Genomic DNA, 20,068 nt, shown 5'->3' with positions numbered 1-20,068 from the left:
TGTGAATGAAATGTGTTACATTCCATTTGTAGAGGCAATTAGGCATTGTCTTTAGTCTGTGCTTAAGCGAGGGAACATTTATGCACGTGCACATGACGTCATTAGCGTGCGTGCAATCAGTGTTGATATGAGGAATGCACCTCTGGTCGTAGGCACGAAAATGCAGCTCGAACTACCTGTTATATTAAATTAATTGATTGCTGTTTAACTTGTCTGTGTCCAGTCCTTTCGATTAGCCCCACCGTTCATTGTAAACAATGATGCATGTAATTATATTAACGTTACTGTGTGTTGTTGTAGCTATGTTAATAAATTCTGAATGGCATTAACATTAGCTGGGTATGATAGCATTGAATAGCATCAACGCTAGCTGGCTGGCTACAACAAATTCTCACAAGCTGGCATCGTAAAATATCAACACCAGCCATGGGAACACTGTTTACTAAATTGTGGAGGCTTTTAATCGTCAAGGTAAGATGATTTGAAGGCGTATGCTATGGAAGTCCCCTGCGGCTCCACTTTGTTGAAATGTACATACTGTACTAGGGCTATAGGATAACCACCGGTTAATTCGCGATTTTTTATTGGTTTGTCATGACAAACCAATTACATAATCCAACATATGTGTAAAGAAACGAATATATTCCAGTTAACGGTATATTTTTTTAATGATTCGTTACGCCGAAATCAATACTTCCATTTGTATAAATTACGTTAACTGGAGGATGGTATTCCTCCCTGCGGGACCAATATTATTCTATGACAGACCCGCCCCCATTCGCTAACCAACCAATCACTGCTACGCAACATCATCGCAACGGTTGTTCAGATTAGATTTTGGGGAGATTGATTGATTGATTGATTGATTGATTGATTGATTGATTGATTGATTGATTAAAAAGTGTATGTGGGGTGGGGTTGGTGGGTGGGGGCTGTACATTGGAGGGGGGGGGGGGGGTTGGGGTAGGGGGGGGACACTGTACACTGTACATTGGAATACTGACAAAACCATACTTGGTCATTTACTGTACAACTGGGTTAAGACATTTGTAGGGGCCAGTTTCGAATTGCAGTCTCCCGTAGGTGTTCTTTGAGAGTGTTTTTGAAGGTGGGTAGTGATTCACATTCCTTTACAGCTTTGGGTAGGGCGTTCCACATTGATGTGGCATAATTGCTAAACGTGTTTAGTCCCTTGTTTGAGCCGAATCTGGGTTTAACATGATTTGTGGAGCTCCCTCTGGTGTTGTGATCGTGGTATTCACTGACCTTTGGGAAGTATTTTGACATGTACATGGGTACCTTGGTCGCGTAGTGTATCTTGTAGACCAGGCCCATTGCAAGTTGCTGTACTCTGTCATCTACTCTAAGCCATCCTAGGTTGTCAAAGTGGGCCGGGGTGAGGTGGGTTCTAGGAGTCAGGTCAAGCAGTAGTCTGACTAGCTTGTTTTGAGATGTTTGTAATTTGTTTTTTAGTGCCTTTGAGGTGCTTTGGTACCATGAGGTGCAAGCATAGTCGTAGTACCCTTGAATGAGTGCTCCTGCCAGAGTCTTCAGGGTATTCTTGGTTACCAGAGAGGAGATCCGGTACAAGAATCGAGTTCGTTGGTTGACTTTTTTTATTACATTGGATGCCATTTTGTCACAGGAAAGATTAGCCTCTAGGATGGAACCTAGGTAGGTAATTTCATCTTTCCTTGTGACAATATTGTCACCCACTGTAACCGAGAAAGCGTCGGTCTTGCTGAGTTTGTTATTTGAACCGAAGAGTATGGACTCTGTTTTGCCCATGTGTAATGATAGTTTGTTGTCGGCGAGCCATATGCAGATTTTGCCTAGTTCCGAGCTGAGGGCTTTTTCAACCTGTAACTTGTTCTTGTCAGAGACCAGCAGGGCTGAGTCGTCCGCAAACAGGAACAAGTTGCAGTCACAAGCTGACGACATGTCATTTGCATAAATTAGGAATAGTAGCGGTCCTAGTATGCTTCCTTGTGGAACACCACAGCTCACTGTGAGGGGGGGGGGATAGGGTACCGTTTACCTCCACCATCTGTTCTCTCCCCTCCAGGTAGGATTGTATCCAGCTCACTGATAAACTATCAAAACCTATTGCTTTTAGCTTGTCAATCAGAATGGTGTGATTGACAGTGTCGAAGGCCTTTTGTAGGTCCAGCATGACCATGCCGCAGTATTTGCCCGCGTCCACCTCTTGTTTGATGTGGTCGTTCAAATAGAGAAGGCATGTGTCAGTGGAGTGGGATGTTCTGAAGCCAGATTGGAATTCGTAGATTAGATTTTTTTCCGCGAGGTACTTTTCGATCTGTTCGTATACTATTTTTTCCATGACTTTCGAGATGGATGTAAGGATAGAAACAGGGCGGTAGTTGCCTGGGTCTAGTTTGCTGCCCTTTTTGTGCAGGGGTGTTACTCTCGCAATTTTGAAGTCCTTGGGGACGTGTCCCTGTTTTATGGAGAGGTTTATTATGTGTGTGATGACTGGGGTGATGGCGGCTGCTGAGTCTCTGAGGAATTTGGAGGGGATGTTGTCATGGCCAGTGGCCTTGTTCGGTTGGAGGGCGCTCAGTTTTTTGAGTACCTCATCTGTAGTTACCATTTCCAGTTTGAAGTCGTCTTTGTGGACGCCTAGGTTCTTGTAGTATGCTACTATGTGTTCTACCCCATACTGCCCTGAGTGGGAGGGTAGTTTGTTTACCAGTGTTGTGGCTATGTTTGTGAAGAAAGTGTTTAAGTAATTGGCTACATCCAGTTTGTCTGTGATGAGCGTGTTGTCTGTCTTTATGTTTATGTTTGAGAACCTGGTTTTAAGTTTTTTACTGCAGCCTAGTTGATTGTTGAGTAATTTCCAAAGTTCACATGGTTTATTTTTGTTTTCCTCAGTTTTGTCATTGATGAAATTTTTTTAGCAGTTTTGATCATGGAGTTTACGTAATTTCTTAGTCTGTTTCTTTCTAGTTTGAGTTCAGTCACGTGGTCTTGGAGTTCACTGCTCGTGCTTTTGGCAAGCTTTGACTGACTTTTACGAAACTACGCAACATCCTCGCAACACACTCTACAACACCCTCTGCAACATGTTGTGTTGAAGTCGCGCTGATGTTGTGTTGCAGTTGCGTTGCAGTTGCTGTAGCATGTAGAGGCCTTATGGGATTGATTGATTGATTGATTGAAAATTGTATTACAGATAGACAGTGCTTACATCTTTAAACAATTTTTTTTAACCTACTTTCTATAGAAGCAGCTCGGAGGTGCGCTGTTTTAAGTGAGCGTGTGTTATTGGATTGATTGATTGATTGATTGATTGATTGAAAATGTTATTAATGTCCGCCTTGTTTCGAACTGGTTATGCTTAGAGTTTGGAATCAGGGCTGGTGGTCTATCGCCCTGCTCTAAAGATAAACTCTAAGCATAACCGACTCGAAAGAGGGCGACTTCGAAAGAGGGCCTAAGCATAACCAGTTCGAAACAAGGCGGACATTAATAACATTTCCAATCAATCAATCAATCCAATAACACACGCTCACTTAGAACAGCGCACCTCCGCGTGAGCGTGTGTTATTGGTTTGATTGATTGATTGCTTGAACATTTTATTAACAGTGAAATGAATGTCCTTTTGACGAATGGCATCTAACAACAGACTTCCCGCGATTTATATTTTGTTCCACAATTACTCATGACCCACCAATTACATAATCCAACATTGTGTAAGAAACTAACACATTTGAATTAGTCGTTATGGCGCTTTCAACACATCCATTCGTAAAGATTATTGTCCGCAATCTTGGTTTTTCCTTGAAAAAGTCGAACTGGCGGAGTGATTGTAATTCGGTTGTGGGCAGGTTCTGGGATCACGAGCGTGGGTTATGAGAAATAATCACGTCTAACTTGACTGTTTCAGCCAATCAGAATCGAGAAATTTGCATGCCATTGTATAACAGGAAATAAACTCCATTTGGGGTGTTTTTGAAAAGGTATACTACTTACCACTAGGCCTGTCCCCGACTAAGGATTTGTATAGTCGACTTTGATTGGCCGAAATTTGGCGATAGTCGACTACTAATTATATGTATTTTTTTTGGGGGGGGGGGGGGTCATTCCATTTGGGCTGTGGGGGGTGCTTAATGTGTGAAGAAGTCGAATGAAGGCTTTTTGTACTCTGCGAAAGCATGCAATTGGTCCACTGATGGATACATCTTGAAATGTCTAGTGTGTGAAATCCTCTTTCAGTGCCTCTGTGCCCGTTGTCTTAGGCAGTTAGCCTCGCTGGTATGCGCGCCATTAGCATTAGCCACGCTTCCATAGGCCTCTTTGCTTTTGGAAATAATGATTTAAAAAATAATAATACAAAATTATTATCTTTTCTTTTTTTTTTGCATTTGACTAAGATGTTGGCAGTCCTTTCGATTGGAAGTGGGAGTCAAATAGTCGACTAATCGAGGTCAGCCCATACTTACCACAGAAGGAGGTGGTGGCCAGACGACTCCTTTCCAACGGAGGGGCCCACTTGCTCCAGATACCATGACAGGCTGGGTATGTCACTCCCTACGGCACAAGAGGGATACCCTGCGTTATTTAACCCTTTGACACACTACCAAAGGGTTAACCCTTTCACTGTGACAATAATACAGAAGGTTAAACCCTTTCACTGCCACACGACAAAGGGTTGACCCTTTCACAACCACACTACAGAAGGTTAACCCTTAACCATCTGTAGTGTGGTAGTGAAAGGTTAACCTTCTGTAGTGTGGTAGTGAAAGGGTTAATACTGAACAAGCAAATTAAAAAGACAAGATTCTATCACTTAGCAACATGTCCCAAAAATAAATCATGTCCCACAGTACCTGAGCATTGAAGCCTAAACCCTCTAACCCCCTCCCCTCAACATTATACACAGGGGGGCGGCTAGGTGGTGCAGTGGGCAAGGCGCTCACCACCAATGCAGGAGACGCTGGGTTCGAGCCCAGCTCTCCGCATTGCATTCAGCTTTGCTGGTCGTTCATACTAATACATTTGGCAGTATTAGGGGGTGGGAAGCTGATGGGTGGGGATCGGACGTTGTGGACAGCGACTCCTACAGGTCGGTTGGTGCGCCTGCGCAGTAGAATCAGGAAGCGACAGGGGTGGTGTCCCTCCAAAGCGCAGACCCCGACGCTGAAAGATCGCGCTGTGCAGGTGAAAAGATGCAACGGCTGCTACCTCGAGTACCGGAGGGGTCTCGTGCAATGTATGGCTTCGTCCACATTGCAGCCGGCTTGTGGGAGGCATGGCCAAACAGCGTTCGAGACAGGGGAGGGTAGAATTGGACGATACGAAATTGGGATGGGAGAAAAATAGAAAATGGGAGAAAAAGTAGAACCAAAAAAAAAACATTATACACAGTGTGTTAACTTTCACTGCCACACTACCAAACTGTTAACCCTTTCACTGTGACAATACAGAAGGTTAACCATTTCTGTAGTGTGATAGTAAAGGGTTAACCGCCTGTAGTGTGATAGTAAAGGTTTAACCTTCTGTAGTGTGGTAGTGAAAGGGTTAAAGGGGCACTTGCTGATTTATTTTGCACATAATCTCACACACATCCATTGAACCCTTTGTTGTGTTAATGAAGCGCCGTGAAATTATGCAGATGAAAAAATAGCGATACCTCGTCTTATAGGGACTGCTGCCTTTATCATTACACTATGAATGAATGAATGAATGAATGAATGAATGAATGAATGAATGAATGAATGAATGAATGAATGAAAACTTTATTTAACAGATTGCAGAATGGGTACAATACAGTACGGCTCAATACACACAATTGTTAAGGGGATGCAGACCAGAGAAAGACTTTTGTCTTGTTTACATCAGGGTCCCCCATTTTCAATTCATAGTGACATTTATGACATACACAACATACATGACGTCATGACATTTATGACATAGGGACATACATGACAAACAGGTATATAGTACTGTGACATTTGTGACATATATACGAAATGCAAATATACAGTACTGTTACCCAGAGATCCTAACAGAAACTACATATGAGGGGAGGAGACTGTACATTAGGAGGGGGTGGGTGGGAGAAAATATTTACATACGGTGGGGAGGAGACTGTCTATTAGGAGGGGGGGGGGGGGGGGGGAGGGGGGGGGGGGGGGGGGGGGGGGGGGGCGCGGTTGGACGTTTATGGTGGCCAGTTGCGAAGAGCGGTTTTGAATGTGGGTAGGGATTCACATTATTTTACGGCTGTGGGTAGGGCGTTCCCACATTGTTGTGGCATAATTGCGAAACGTGTTTAGTCCCTTGTTTGTCCGTTAATTACTAAGCTGTAATTAACACAACACCTTGTCTTATAGGGATTGCTACCTTTATCGTTTCATTAAGCTGTAATTAACACAACACCTTGTCTTATAGGGATTGCTACCTTTATCGTTTCATTAAGCTGTAATTAACACAACACCTTGTCTTATAGGGATTGCTATCGTTTCATTAAGCTGTAATTAACACAACACCTTGTCTTATAGGGACGGCTACCTTTATCGTTTCATTAAGCATGTAATTAACACAACACCTTGTCTTATAGGGACGGCTACCTTTATCGTTTCATTAAGCTGTAATTAACAAAACACCTCGTATTATAGGGACGGCTACCTTTATCGTTTCATTAAGCTGTAATTAACACAACACCTTGTCTTATAGGGATTGCTATCGTTTCATTAAGCTGTAATTAACACAACACCTTGTCTTATAGGGACGGCTACCTTTATCGTTTCATTAAGCTGTAATTAACAAAACACCTCGTATTATAGGGACGGCTACCTTTATCGTTTCATTAAGCATGTAATTAACACAACACCTTGTCTTATAGGGACGGCTACCTTTATCGTTTCATTAAGCTGTAATTAACAAAACACCTCGTATTATAGGGACGGCTACCTTTATCGTTTCATTAAGCTGTAATTAACACAACACCTCGTATTATAGGGACGGCTACCTTTATCGTTTCATTAAGCTGTAATTAACACAACACCTTGTCTTATAGGGATTGCTATCGTTTCATTAAGCTGTAATTAACACAACACCTTGTCTTATAGGGACGGCTACCTTTATCGTTTCATTAAGCTGTAATTAACAAAACACCTCGTATTATAGGGACGGCTACCTTTATCGTTTCATTAAGCATGTAATTAACACAACACCTTGTCTTATAGGGACGGCTACCTTTATCGTTTCATTAAGCTGTAATTAACAAAACACCTCGTATTATAGGGACGGCTACCTTTATCGTTTCATTAAGCTGTAATTAACACAACACTTTGTCTTATAGGGACGGCTACCTTTATCGTTTCATTAAGCTGTAATTAACACAATACCTTGTCTTATAGGGATGGCTACCTTTATCGTTTCATTAAGCTGTAATTAACACAACACCTTGTCTTATAGGGGCGGCTACCTTTATCGTTTCATTAAGCTGTAATTAACACAACACTTTGTCTTATAGGGACGGCTACCTTTATCGTTTCATTAAGCTGTAATTAACACAACACCTTGTCTTATAGGGACGGCTACCTTTATCGTTTCATTAAGCTGTAATTAACACAACACCTTGTCTTATAGGGGCGGCTACCTTTATCGTTTCATTAAGATGTAATTAACAAAACACCTCGTATTATAGGGACGGCTACCTTTATCGTTTCATTAAGCTGTAATTAACACAACACCTTGTCTTATAGGGATTGCTATCGTTTCATTAAGCTGTAATTAACACAACACCTTGTCTTATAGGGACGGCTACCTTTATCGTTTCATTAAGCATGTAATTAACACAACACCTTGTCTTATAGGGATTGCTATCGTTTCATTAAGCTGTAATTAACACAACACCTTGTCATATAGGGACGGCTACCTTTATCGTTTCATTAAGCTGTAATTAACAAAACACCTCGTATTATAGGGACGGCTACCTTTATCGTTTCATTAAGCTGTAATTAACACAACACTTTGTCTTATAGGGACGGCTACCTTTATCGTTTCATTAAGCTGTAATTAACACAACACCTTGTCTTATAGGGACGGCTACCTTTATCGTTTCATTAAGCTGTAATTAACACAACACCTTGTCTTATAGGGGCGGCTACCTTTATCGTTTCATTAAGCTGTAATTAACAAAACACCTCGTATTATAGGGACGGCTACCTTTATCGTTTCATTAAGCTGTAGCACAAGTATTCAATGTCCTCGATGACATCACAGGTGGCCATATTCAAACTCATCTACTCCAAATAGCTGTCAAACTGAATGAACGTGTGCAAAACTGTTTCAGAGTTTTTGGATGCGTGAGAGATTATGTGCAAAATAAATGTTTTTTTTGGTAAAGTGCCCCTTTAGGAATTGGTTTTCTTCAGCCAACTGTATCACCAAGAGACACCGTTAGGGCTTCACAGTGGGATGAACAGTGACTTGCACAGCCTTCAACTCTGCGATCTTCTAGTCATTATATGGTTCTCATACTATGTCTATTTTACTGGGGACTAGATATATAGATAGATAGATAGATAGATAGATAGATAGATAGATAGATAGATAGATAGATAGATAGATAGATAGATAGATAGATAGATAGATAGATAGATAGATAGATAGATAGATAGATAGATAGATAGATAGATAGATAGATAGATAGATAGATAGATAGATAGATAGATAGATAGACAGACAGACAGACAGACAGACAGACAGACAGACAGACAGACAGACAGACAGACAGACAGACAGACAGACAGACAGACAGACAGACAGACAGACAGACAGACAGACAGACAGACAGACAGACAGACAGACAGACAGACAGACAGACAGACAGACAGACAGACAGACAGACAGACAGACAGACAGACAGACAGACAGACAGACAGACAGACAGACAGACAGACAGACAGACAGACAGACAGACAGACAGACAGACAGACAGACAGACAGACAGACAGACAGACAGACAGACAGACAGACAGACAGACAGACAGACAGACAGACAGACAGACAGACAGACAGACAGACAGACAGACAGACAGACAGACAGACAGACAGACAGACAGACAGACAGACAGACAGACAGACAGACAGACAGAAGAGACAGACAGACAGACAGACAGACAGACAGACAGACAGACAGACAGACAGACAGACAGACAGACAGACAGACAGACAGACAGACAGACAGACAGACAGACAGACAGACAGACAGACAGACATACAGACAGACAGACAGACAGACAGACAGACAGACAGACAGACAGACAGACAGACAGACAGACAGACAGACAGACAGACAGACAGACAGACAGACAGACAGACAGACAGACAGACAGACAGACAGACAGACAGACAGACAGACAGACAGATAGACAGACAGACAGATAGATAGATAGATAGATAGATAGATAGATAGATAGATAGATAGATAGATAGATAGATAGATAGATAGATAGATAGATAGATAGATAGATAGATAGATAGATAGATAGATAGATAGATAGATAGATAGATAGATAGATAGATAGATAGATAGATAGATAGATAGATAGATAGATAGATAGATAGATAGATAGATAGATAGATAGATAGATAGATAGATAGATAGATAGATAGATAGATAGATAGATATAATGTATTGCCATTTCGTCATGGTTGATTGGGATTTGTCTCTGTGCTCATTTCAGCATAGAAATGTGGAAAAAACATACAGTATAAAAAACATACAATATAAAAACATACAATAATACATTACAATGCAATCCCTGAAGTAGAAGAAGTATTTCACAAACATTTCTAAAAATGCAACAGTACTGCAGTGCATAAAAGAGCTCAGTTCTCCATTTAAAGTATTGCCTTAAAGTGCCTGCATGTCGGCTATTTATAGTACAAATGGGAGCCTTTCTCTTAATTTGGTATATATTACACCTATTATCCAATTGTAGGGCTGTGGGAACATAGGGCCTAATTTTTTTTTTAATCTTAGAAATGTGGGGACATTATAGGAATGTGGGAACATAGGGCTGTGGGAACATAGGGCCTACTTTTTTGTGTAATACAAATCTTAGAAATGTGGGAACATAGGGCTGTGGGAACATAGGGCCTAATTTTTAGTGAAAACAATATAGGACTGTGGGAATATAGGGCTGACCCCCTACAAAGTGCCTGCACATTATAGGATTAGGGCTTGAGTTCGGTTCAGACAACCTCTGGGATATGTTAATATAGAGAATGTCATGCATAGAAACAAAAGCCCAACCCAACACACGTCTATTTAGGGCCAGAAAACACACGTTGTTTGCTCTTGTATACCACAAAAAAGATCTGACGAGTTTTAATGAAAGCACATCAGGAACTAACATTTTCAGTTGGCAAAACCCATTTGACAATAGCAGGATTATACATACTGTATATCAGATAATAGCAAACTAAATATAAATGTCCACCTTTTTTATTAGCATTAATGTAAATGCTTTGAGCAAAGAGGAACTTATGTTCACGTCACGTATATGGCAATTCTGCTGCCAATGTATTATTCGTCAGCTGCTAATTTGAACATTGAAAAACACAACCTGCATATAGCCATGCTGAAGTGATGGGCTAACACCGTTGGGGATAAATTACAATACAAGGGTGTTCTATTCACAGTGCAGTCAACACTCTTCATAATTGCCTGACAATGGCAAGTCATTAAATTGGCAACCCTTCAATTAGTCACGGCCAATAGAGGCAGTCTAACTGAAATAGACTGCCTATAGCTTTAGCCTACAAATGTTTACTTCATACGTGTATTTTCATTTGAACATATACATTTAATTCACAAAGACATTCTCTGTGGATGGACAATGGACAACAAATGGACAAAAATAATATATTCTCTTTTTGTCCGAATGGACAGCAGCAGTGTCAGCTTGTCGCGTTTACTATACGACCTATCAGAAGCAAGTGCACGGGTGTCATTTCCCACTGTGTAGTGGCTAGAGACATTTATGCATTTTAGCACGTCAGCACGTTTTTGTGTGCGTGTATGTGTGTGCGTGATGTGTGTGCGCGCGTGTGTGTTTGTAAATCAGCCGTTTTTTTGTATAGACACGATTTGTTTCAGTTATGGCGGGGACAACAAGGAGGAGGCTATCCCAACCGTATACTGTGTAGTAGACTAATCAATACGAAGCGTTTCACGTTTCTCCAGATATAGCTATTATTGTTGCAGGTTGCAGCCACGGTCTATATTTGGTGAATCACAATAGAAACCCCACACACCACACCGGTTCAGACGTTATCAAAAACACTATACCGTCATTGATTGATTGATTGAAAATTGTATTAACACATTGCAGAATGGGTACAATACAGTACGGCTCAATACACACAATTGTTAAGGGGATGCAGACCAGAGAAAGACTTTCATCTTGTTTACATCAGGGTCCCCCATTTTCAATTTATCATAAATAACATACATGACATGCAGATGATAGTACTGCTACATCTATACATTTATTATGACATATCAGATTTACAAATACAGTACTGTTTGTGATACAAAAAGAGTCTATGGGAGTATATTTGACGAAGAAATAGGCTACATTATTATAGTGTTTATGAGAGAGCAAAACACACCATGCCACACAGTCGCATTAAAATGACATTCTATAATTACAAGAGGAACTCGGCAAAGTCGGCATACAGTAGGTTTTATACAAGCTCTTACCTCCACCAGCCCTTGTAATATCCTCACAAAGATGACGCAGCCATAGTGGGTCCTGGCGGCCGAGGGGATCAGCATGTTGAAAATGGACGTTAAGAAGATGGCCAACCCGAATACCCTGCAAATAGCCACATTTTCGGTTTTATTTCCTGTACCCATCGTAATTATTACAAAGATTATGCTGTTGTTGGATTGCATCAGACAAATTGAAATATTGCATGTGTTTATCTCAGTGATGCAAGCTAGGCAGTTAATCAGGGAAACACACAGTAAAACATTGCCTATATAGTTATATTTAGTAGTCATTTATAAAATATTCAATAGGCAATTTGATATCACTACGTTTCTAAAACTAGGCCTACTGCTAAATACAGAACACTGTCATTAACCCAACCCCACCCCCACTCTCTCTCTCTCTCTCTCTCTCTCTCTCTCTCTCTCTCTGTCTCTCCAATCGCACCAATGTGTTAATAATTAATGCAGCAAGGCATAATTAATGATCATGGCTCTTCGTGTCTTTATTGCATTATTCGAAATGTTTGAAGCAGCTACTGTTTTTGTATTCCATCAAAAGCCAGAGTTTCATATATATTTATCTTTTGTATACTATATATGCGCCTAAGAAAATATGAATAACCGAGGCCTATATCGTGTGGAGGCTTAACGACGGGAGAGTGGGAGACCCTCGCGTTACCGGGACTCCGGGACCATACAACCGAGGCAGGGCCAAGCCACCGGGGCAATCACATTTATTTGTGTCACGTCTTGCCCCCCCCCCCCCCCCTCTCATCGACACTCGGGCGGGGGGCAAACCCTAATCCGATTGAGGCAACTGTCTATTGGGCATGACACGAATAGATTTGATTACATAATAGTGTCAAAGAAAACACGAACAAATGTGGGCTATGTGACATTATTTACAATTATGATCCATTATCCAACCAAAGCCTATAAGGTATAGGCCTATACGTATTCCACAAAGCGTGCTCGTGCATATATATGATGTTTAGACTATTATAGGCCACATCTGTTTTTCGAATTAGCCTCCAGTTTACTGCAGGAGTCGTATCTCGTATGAATATTCTAGGTATATTATTTCCATGATGAATAATAACCAAACGCAACGGCTGCACTATAAGCGTGCAGTAAATGTCTTGGGCGTGGCAGCAGGACTCGGGCTGGTCGCCATGCCCTGAAAGGGAAGGGATTAGACACGGCTCCCCCCCCCCCCCCCCCCAGGGAGCTCATTAACAGGTGGCAGAGAGCCGCGGGCCCCGGGGCCTCCGGTCAAATCTCTGCGGCCCTCAGCCAGAGAGACACGGGGCCTCGCATTCATCCTCACTCAGCTAAATAGGCCTACTCTGCTTGCCAGTTGCCAGTGAGTGTGAATCCTCCTCCTTCCCATTCACAATTCAGACCAAAAATGACGTCAACATATAGAGCTGTGGGCCTTTTTATAGAGATCATTATTGTTAGCGTTACAAATGAAACAGGCCTATAGCCCGTGCTTTTTTTTTTTTTTTTTTTTTTTGCATTTCGTTTCTCGGATATTTTACGTTTGACGAAAACCAAAAACTGAATTTACCAGTCTCACCCACACCCACGTGGTTAACCTATATGCCTCATATGAATACAATAAAAAATAGACCAGTTATTCATGTTGATTACCATGGCGACGGGGAGGAGCGGTGCATGGAGGATGGTGGATGTGTAACCTATACCTGTTAGCAGCCAGCCTCGAGCAGATGTACCCTCCCGGGATCTGCGTCACGATGTAGCCCCAGAAAAACGACCCGTGGATCATACCAACCGTCTCCGGGTCCCAATTAAACTTGGCTTTCTTCAGGACGACATGAGGGAAAGGAACATCGAAAGAAGGCCAAAGAAAATCGAGCAGACAATTAGAATAATTATTATTCGTATTAGTATTATTACTAGTATAGTAGTATTATTATCATCATCATTATTTACATTTTATAGTATCGTCTTTCTCCAAAGCAAAGGAATGGAAACATATCGGCCTAAAATACTCTAGTCTCGCCTTTAGATTATTGGAAACGACATAAGAAACTATATGCTCGAGAAAGCATTTGCAACATCACTATCATTTGAATGTGCACACATTTAAGGATACTGCGTGCTTGTGTGTGTGTGTGTGTGTGTGTGTGTGTGTGTGTGTGTGTGTGTGTGTGTGTGTGTGTGTGTGCATGTGTGTGTGCGTGCGTGCGTGTGTGTGTGTGTGTTGGAGGGGCTATAATAGCTTAATTGGGAAACGTCTGGGAATCACACAGTGTAGTTCCCTCCATGCAGGAAGACACACGGTGGCGAGGGGGGGGGGTTCTCTGACGTCAGTATAGCAGCACCACACCTCTTTGATGATGATCTTCCCGTTGGCCTCGTGCACCGTGCTGTTGTTGACCATGCCCACTATGGCCACGCCCAGATTACACCGGATACCGAAGGAGATGCAGAAGCCCAGACCGCTCATCATGGCGATGATGTAGCGGCGGGGCAGCCCGAAGCACGTGCAGTCGCACAGCGGGGGCTTCTTCTCCTGCGCCTCCAGGGGCCGCCCGTCCTCCGTGAGTTCGATCACCTCGCCGGTCTTCTGCTTCTTCTCCAGCACCCTGCGACAGTGAGGACAAGACAGTCTACAGTGTGTCCTCTCTAGCACCGTGCGACAGTGAGGACAAGACAGTCTACAGTGTGTCCTCTCTAGCACCGTGCGACAGTGAGGACAAGACAGTCTACAGTGTGTCCTCTCCTCTCCTTGTTCCACAAGGAAGCATACTAGGACCGCTACTGTTCCTAATTTATGCAAATGACATGTCGTCAGCTTGTGACTGCAACTTGTTCCTGTTTGCGGACGACTCAGCCCTGCTGGTCTCTGACAAGAACAAGTTACAGGTTGAAAAAACCCTCAGCTCGGAACTAGGCAGAATCTGCATATGGCTCGCCGACAACAAACTATCATTACACATGGGCAAAACAGAGTCCATTCTCTTCGGTTCAAATAACAAACTCAGCAAGACCGACGGCTTCTCAGTTACAGTGGGTGACAATATTGTCACAAGGAAAGATGAAATTACCTACCTGGGTTCCATCCTAGAGGCAAATCTTTCCTGTGACAAAATGGCATCCAATGTAATAAAAAAAGTCAACCAACGAACTCGATTCTTGTACCGGATCTCCTCTCTGGTAAACAAGAATACCCTGAAGACTCTGGCAGGAGCACTCATTCAGGGGTACTACGACTATGCTTGCACCTCATGGTACCAAAGCACCTCAAAGGCGCTAAAAACAAAATTACAAACATCTCAAAACAAACTGGTCAGACTACTGCTTGACCTTACTCCTAGAACCCACCTCACCCCTGCCCACTTTGACAACCTAGGATGGCTTAGAGTAGACGACAGAGTACAGCAACTTGCAATGGGCCTGGTCTACAAGATACACTACACGACCAAGGTACCCATGTACATGTCAAAATACTTCCCAAAGGTCAGTGAATACCACGATCACAACACCAGAGGGAGCTCCACAAATCATGTTAAACCCAGATTCGGCTCAAATAAGGGACTAAACACGTTTCGCAATTATGCCACATCAATGTGGAACGCCCTACCCAAAGCTGTAAAGGAATGTGGATCACTACCCACTTTCAAAACCTCTCTCAAGGGACACCTACGGGAGACTGCAATTCAACACTGGCCCCTGTAAATATCCTAACCCAACCCCCTCCAATGTACAGTCATTTACCTAGTATGGTTTTGTCAATAGTCCAATGTACAATTTTGTTTGTTTGTACAGTGTCTCCCCCCCCCCCCTCAATGTACAGTTTTACTTGTTTATACAGTGTGCCCCCCCCCCCCCCCCAACCACCTCCAATGTAAATTACCCAGTATGGTTGTCAATATCCCAATGTACCCAACCCCCCCCACCCAACCTCCTCCAATGTACAGTTTCTACGTCAAATGTATATACTCCCTTTTCTTGACTCCTTCAGTATCACAAACAGTACTGTATTTGCAAATCTGGTATGTCATAAATGTATAGATGTAGCAGTACTGACTATCTGTATGTCATGTATGTCATATATGTCCTGATGAATTGAAAATGGGGGACCCTGATGTAAACAAGACGAAAGTCTTTCTCTGGTCTGCATCCCCTTAACAATTGTGTGTATTGAGCCGTACTGTATTATACCCATTCTGCAATCTGTTAATAAAGTTTTCAATCAATCAATCAATCAATCAATCAATCAATCAATCAATCAATCAATCAAAAGCACCGTGCGACAGTGAGGCCAAGACAGTCTACAGTGTGTCCTCTCTAGCACCCTGCGACAGTGAGGACAAGACAGTCTACAGTGTGTCCTCTCTAGCACCCTGCGACAGTGAGGACAAGACAGTCTACAGTGTGTCCTCTCTAGCACCCTGCGACAGTGAGGACAAGACAGTCTACAGTGTGTCCTCTCTAGCACCCTGCGACAGTGAGGACAAGACAGTCTACAGTGTGTCCTCTCTAGCACCCTGCGACAGTGAGGACAAGACAGTCTACAGTGTGTCCTCTCTAGCACCCTGCGACAGTGAGGACAAGACAGTCTACAGTGTGTCCTCTCTAGCACCCTGCGACAGTGAGGACAAGACAGTCTACAGTGTGTCCTCTCTAGCACCCTGCGACAGTGAGGACAAGACAGTCTACAGTGTGTCCTCTCTAGCACCCTGCGACACTGTGCGACAGTGAGGACAAGACAGTCTACAGTGTGTCCTCTCTAGCACCCTGCGACACTGTGCGACAGTGAGGACAAGACAGTCTACAGTGTGTCCTCTCTAGCACCCTGCGACACTGTGCGACAGTGAGGACAAGACAGTCTACAGTGTGTCCTCTCTAGCACCCTGCGACACTGTGCGACAGTGAGGACAAGACAGTCTACAGTGTGTCCTCTCTAGCACCCTGCGACACTGTGCGACAGTGAGGACAAGACAGTCTACAGTGTGTCCTCTCTAGCACCCTGCGACACTGTGCGACAGTGAGGACAAGACAGTCTACAGTGTGTCCTCTCTAGCACCCTGCGACACTGTGCGACAGTGAGGACAAGACAGTCTACAGTGTGTCCTCTCTAGCACCCTGCGACACTGTGCGACAGTGAGGACAAGACAGTCTACAGTGTGTCCTCTCTAGCACCCTGCGACACTGTGCGACAGTGAGGACGAGACTACAGTGTGTCCTCTGAAGTTATAGGCCAAATATATGCGACATGGCGTTAATAATTATTATGAAATTAGACGCCCCTGAATCTATACTCCATAACCTTTCCTCCTGATTAAAATGTATATTCAGTGCTATATGTGAATAGCATTAAATCATGCACTGTAATGTCGAATCACGTTCCATTTTTTGTATATACAATATGGTGAATAAAGTCATCTGAATCTGAATCTGAATTATTATGATTATTATTATTTGTTTTACATTTCAGATACATCTGAGATACATTTAGGCGATTTAAAAGGTAAACCAGTTGGTTATAGTAAAATAGGCCATGGAATATTTTCAATGTCAGGGGGAGAGGAAGCACAGAGAGACGTTTCTTGACACGCGTTTCTACTTTCTTCTACCCGTTTTATAGGATGAACGATGGGTTTTTATTTAGAGCTTACAACTCCTTTACAAATAAGAGAGGGACCTAAGACTGCATGTCTTTAGGCTGTGGCATCATCACCTCCGTCAAATAATGGAGGTGGCGCGTTAGGCCTATACGCCGTGGTTATGGCTATAATAGGCATATGTCTCGTTGCAGAGCAATACAATTAAACTGTCTGTAGCGGGGAAACGTTCAAAATGCACATAAAACACTGTCAAAACATCGTCGCCTATATACGCCGCCGAAAAAGGCGAAGATGCGCTTCTACCGCATTGCAGCAGTCGCCCGTCGCCCCCTCATTAGCATTCACAGAGCGGGGCTCGGCGCGAGGCGGGCACCCGTGGACACGTCTCGAATCATCCACTGTGGCAAATAATAAATACAATAAAAATGCACTTTTATTCGTTACATTTTGGTCGACCTTAACCCCCATACCAAGTGCAAAACACAAAGTGGTGCCAAAAACAAATCGAGAAATCGAAACATCTGCAAGGAAAACAACTATTGGCCTATTATAGGCCTATAATAAGAAAGGTGGAATAAAATGCAAATTCCCATAGACCTCCATTGGACTATATATCCAACCTATTCACTCAATTGAAATAACTACCAAGATCCGCAAAATATCAGAAATAATAATAGGCTATATATAGGCCTATATACGCCTCCCCTTAATACTGAGGCCTAACGTGAAACTATATGCACTTATACGTTTTCGTTTACTCTCGATATGTTTCAAGCGATTTGACTTCAAATGGCCGAGAAATTAGCCTATTTAGCCTATAAGTAATTAATCAGAATCCCCCAAGCAGAGTCAAATGAAACGACCGAGGCTTCATGAGGCACTATCAAAATGGGCTATAGCTACATGTAAATTGGCAAGGAACTAATCTAGGCTACAAAAACAAAAACAGCAACATGGATGTCTGAATTGAATGCCCCCCCCCCCCCCCCGCCACCTATCGAAATACCCCAATTCAATAGCTAATAGACTATATAGTGCATTTATCGGCCTGCAAATAAACAGATGGCTTGGGCTTCCTTCTTCCTGAGTACTGACTATCTGTATGTCATGTATGTCATATATGTCTATATGAATTGAAAATGGGGGACCCTGATGGAAACAAGACAAACGTCTTTCTCAGGTCTGCATCCCCTTAACAATTGTATGTATTGAGCCGTACTGTATTGTACCCATTCTGCAATCTGTTAAATAAAGTTTTCATTCATTCATTCATTCATTCTCATTAAATAGTATTATCGTCTCTTGGTTTTCTGTGGTATAAAGAACACATAACACATTGCTGATCAGTGTGGGTGAAAGTGTATATTCCTGTCTGGCAAGAGATCATCTAATTGTGTTGCTATATAGACAAGAGACAAGGCAATGTCATTTGGCCATTTAGCGTCCACTTTCACATCCTAACACTAACACTAACACTAACACTCTCACACACACACACACACACACACACACACACACACACACACACACACACACACACACACTCACACACACACACTCACACACATACACGCACACACACACACACACGCACACACACACACACACACACACACACACACAATATTGCATAATTTTCTCCTGGCTTCTAGAGGCGTGACTAAAGATGACTGTAAGTCGTGTAAGATAGTTTTCGATGGGTTTACAGGCCATGCACCTGCACACCAGACAAAGGCCTATGCGGTTGGATAAACTATCATCAGCATACTATTCACATTATATTAAAACACAACACCAAGGACACGTCAGGTCAAAATAATAATAATAATAATAATAATAATAATAATAATAATAATAATAATAATAATAATAATAATAATAATAATAATAAAAGAAGGCATATAGCCTACCAACCTGTGCATATGACCGAGGGTCTTCCCCGCAAATTCCTTCACCCCCGCCACTGCTCTCGTCTTCACGGAATCCATATCCAATTTATATGTGTTTTCTCTCAATAATATTTAATGTTTAAACATTATGTTGCGGCGCAAGACGACGAAGAGGCAAGGCAAGTAAAGTTGTGTTATACCTCTGTCTATAGAAAAGCATTAACGCGCACGACCCTAAACTCACGCCGTCATGTGCGAGAGGGAAATCAGTAGTAGTGGAGATGATCCGACTCCTCGTTCACCACTAACTCCTCGTTCGCCTGGTGATCATGTGCTACAGTATATAAACGAACTGCCATCACGGAAGGGGGGAAAAAACGGAATATAACTGAGCGAAATTGTTGCCGGCGTCAATGGGGAATTTTCATCGTTTCTGGAAAAACAAAATAACAAACGCGGGAGTAGTGTGTAGTGTGTGTGTGTGGAGTTGCCTCGATGATAAATCACGGAGCAAGCAGTGGGTCTCTCTCACGCCTCTCACGTGTTCTGACGTCGCTCCGCTCTGTGGGTTTCAGCACCAAGGTCAGGGACAGCTCCTGTCCGCCACCTGGGCGCTGCACGGCGCGGCGGGCGAACAGAGCGACGGCACGTTTTTGGGGGGCAAGAAATATTCTCTAGACTAGAGAGCTTTTCTAAAATAAATATTACACCGGGAATTATTTGATAAAATGATGGGGATGAGGAAAATAAGGGGATATTATTTTATTTTTAGGCGCATCGTCATATCATTATGTTAAGAGATTTTGAGCAGAGATGCAACTTA

General features: G+C 42.7%; 1 protein-coding gene across 1 annotated transcript in view; it reads right to left on the bottom strand.

Annotated features, from left to right (window-relative positions):
- LOC311223253 (vesicular glutamate transporter 2.1-like) overlaps window positions 1–19,344 on the bottom strand; it is a gene marked incomplete at both ends in the record, with an annotated part of 38,214 nt that extends 18,870 nt beyond the window's left edge. The window contains 5 exons of the mRNA XM_084308025.1: window positions 4,468–4,555; window positions 11,748–11,862; window positions 13,466–13,584; window positions 14,113–14,371; window positions 19,271–19,344. Coding sequence (XP_084164151.1) covers window positions 4,468–4,555; window positions 11,748–11,862; window positions 13,466–13,584; window positions 14,113–14,371; window positions 19,271–19,344 — 655 coding nt within the window. The remainder of the gene's footprint in view (window positions 1–4,467; window positions 4,556–11,747; window positions 11,863–13,465; window positions 13,585–14,112; window positions 14,372–19,270) is intronic.
- Window positions 19,345–20,068: the final 724 nt, after the last annotated feature.

This window comes from Notolepis coatsorum, assembly GCF_963971535.1.
Source record: "Notolepis coatsorum genome assembly, chromosome: 2".
Lineage (NCBI taxonomy): Eukaryota > Metazoa > Chordata > Actinopteri > Aulopiformes > Paralepididae > Notolepis > Notolepis coatsorum.
The sequence above is the reverse complement of the archived record's forward strand: the minus strand, read 5'-3'. Positions and strand labels throughout refer to the sequence as shown.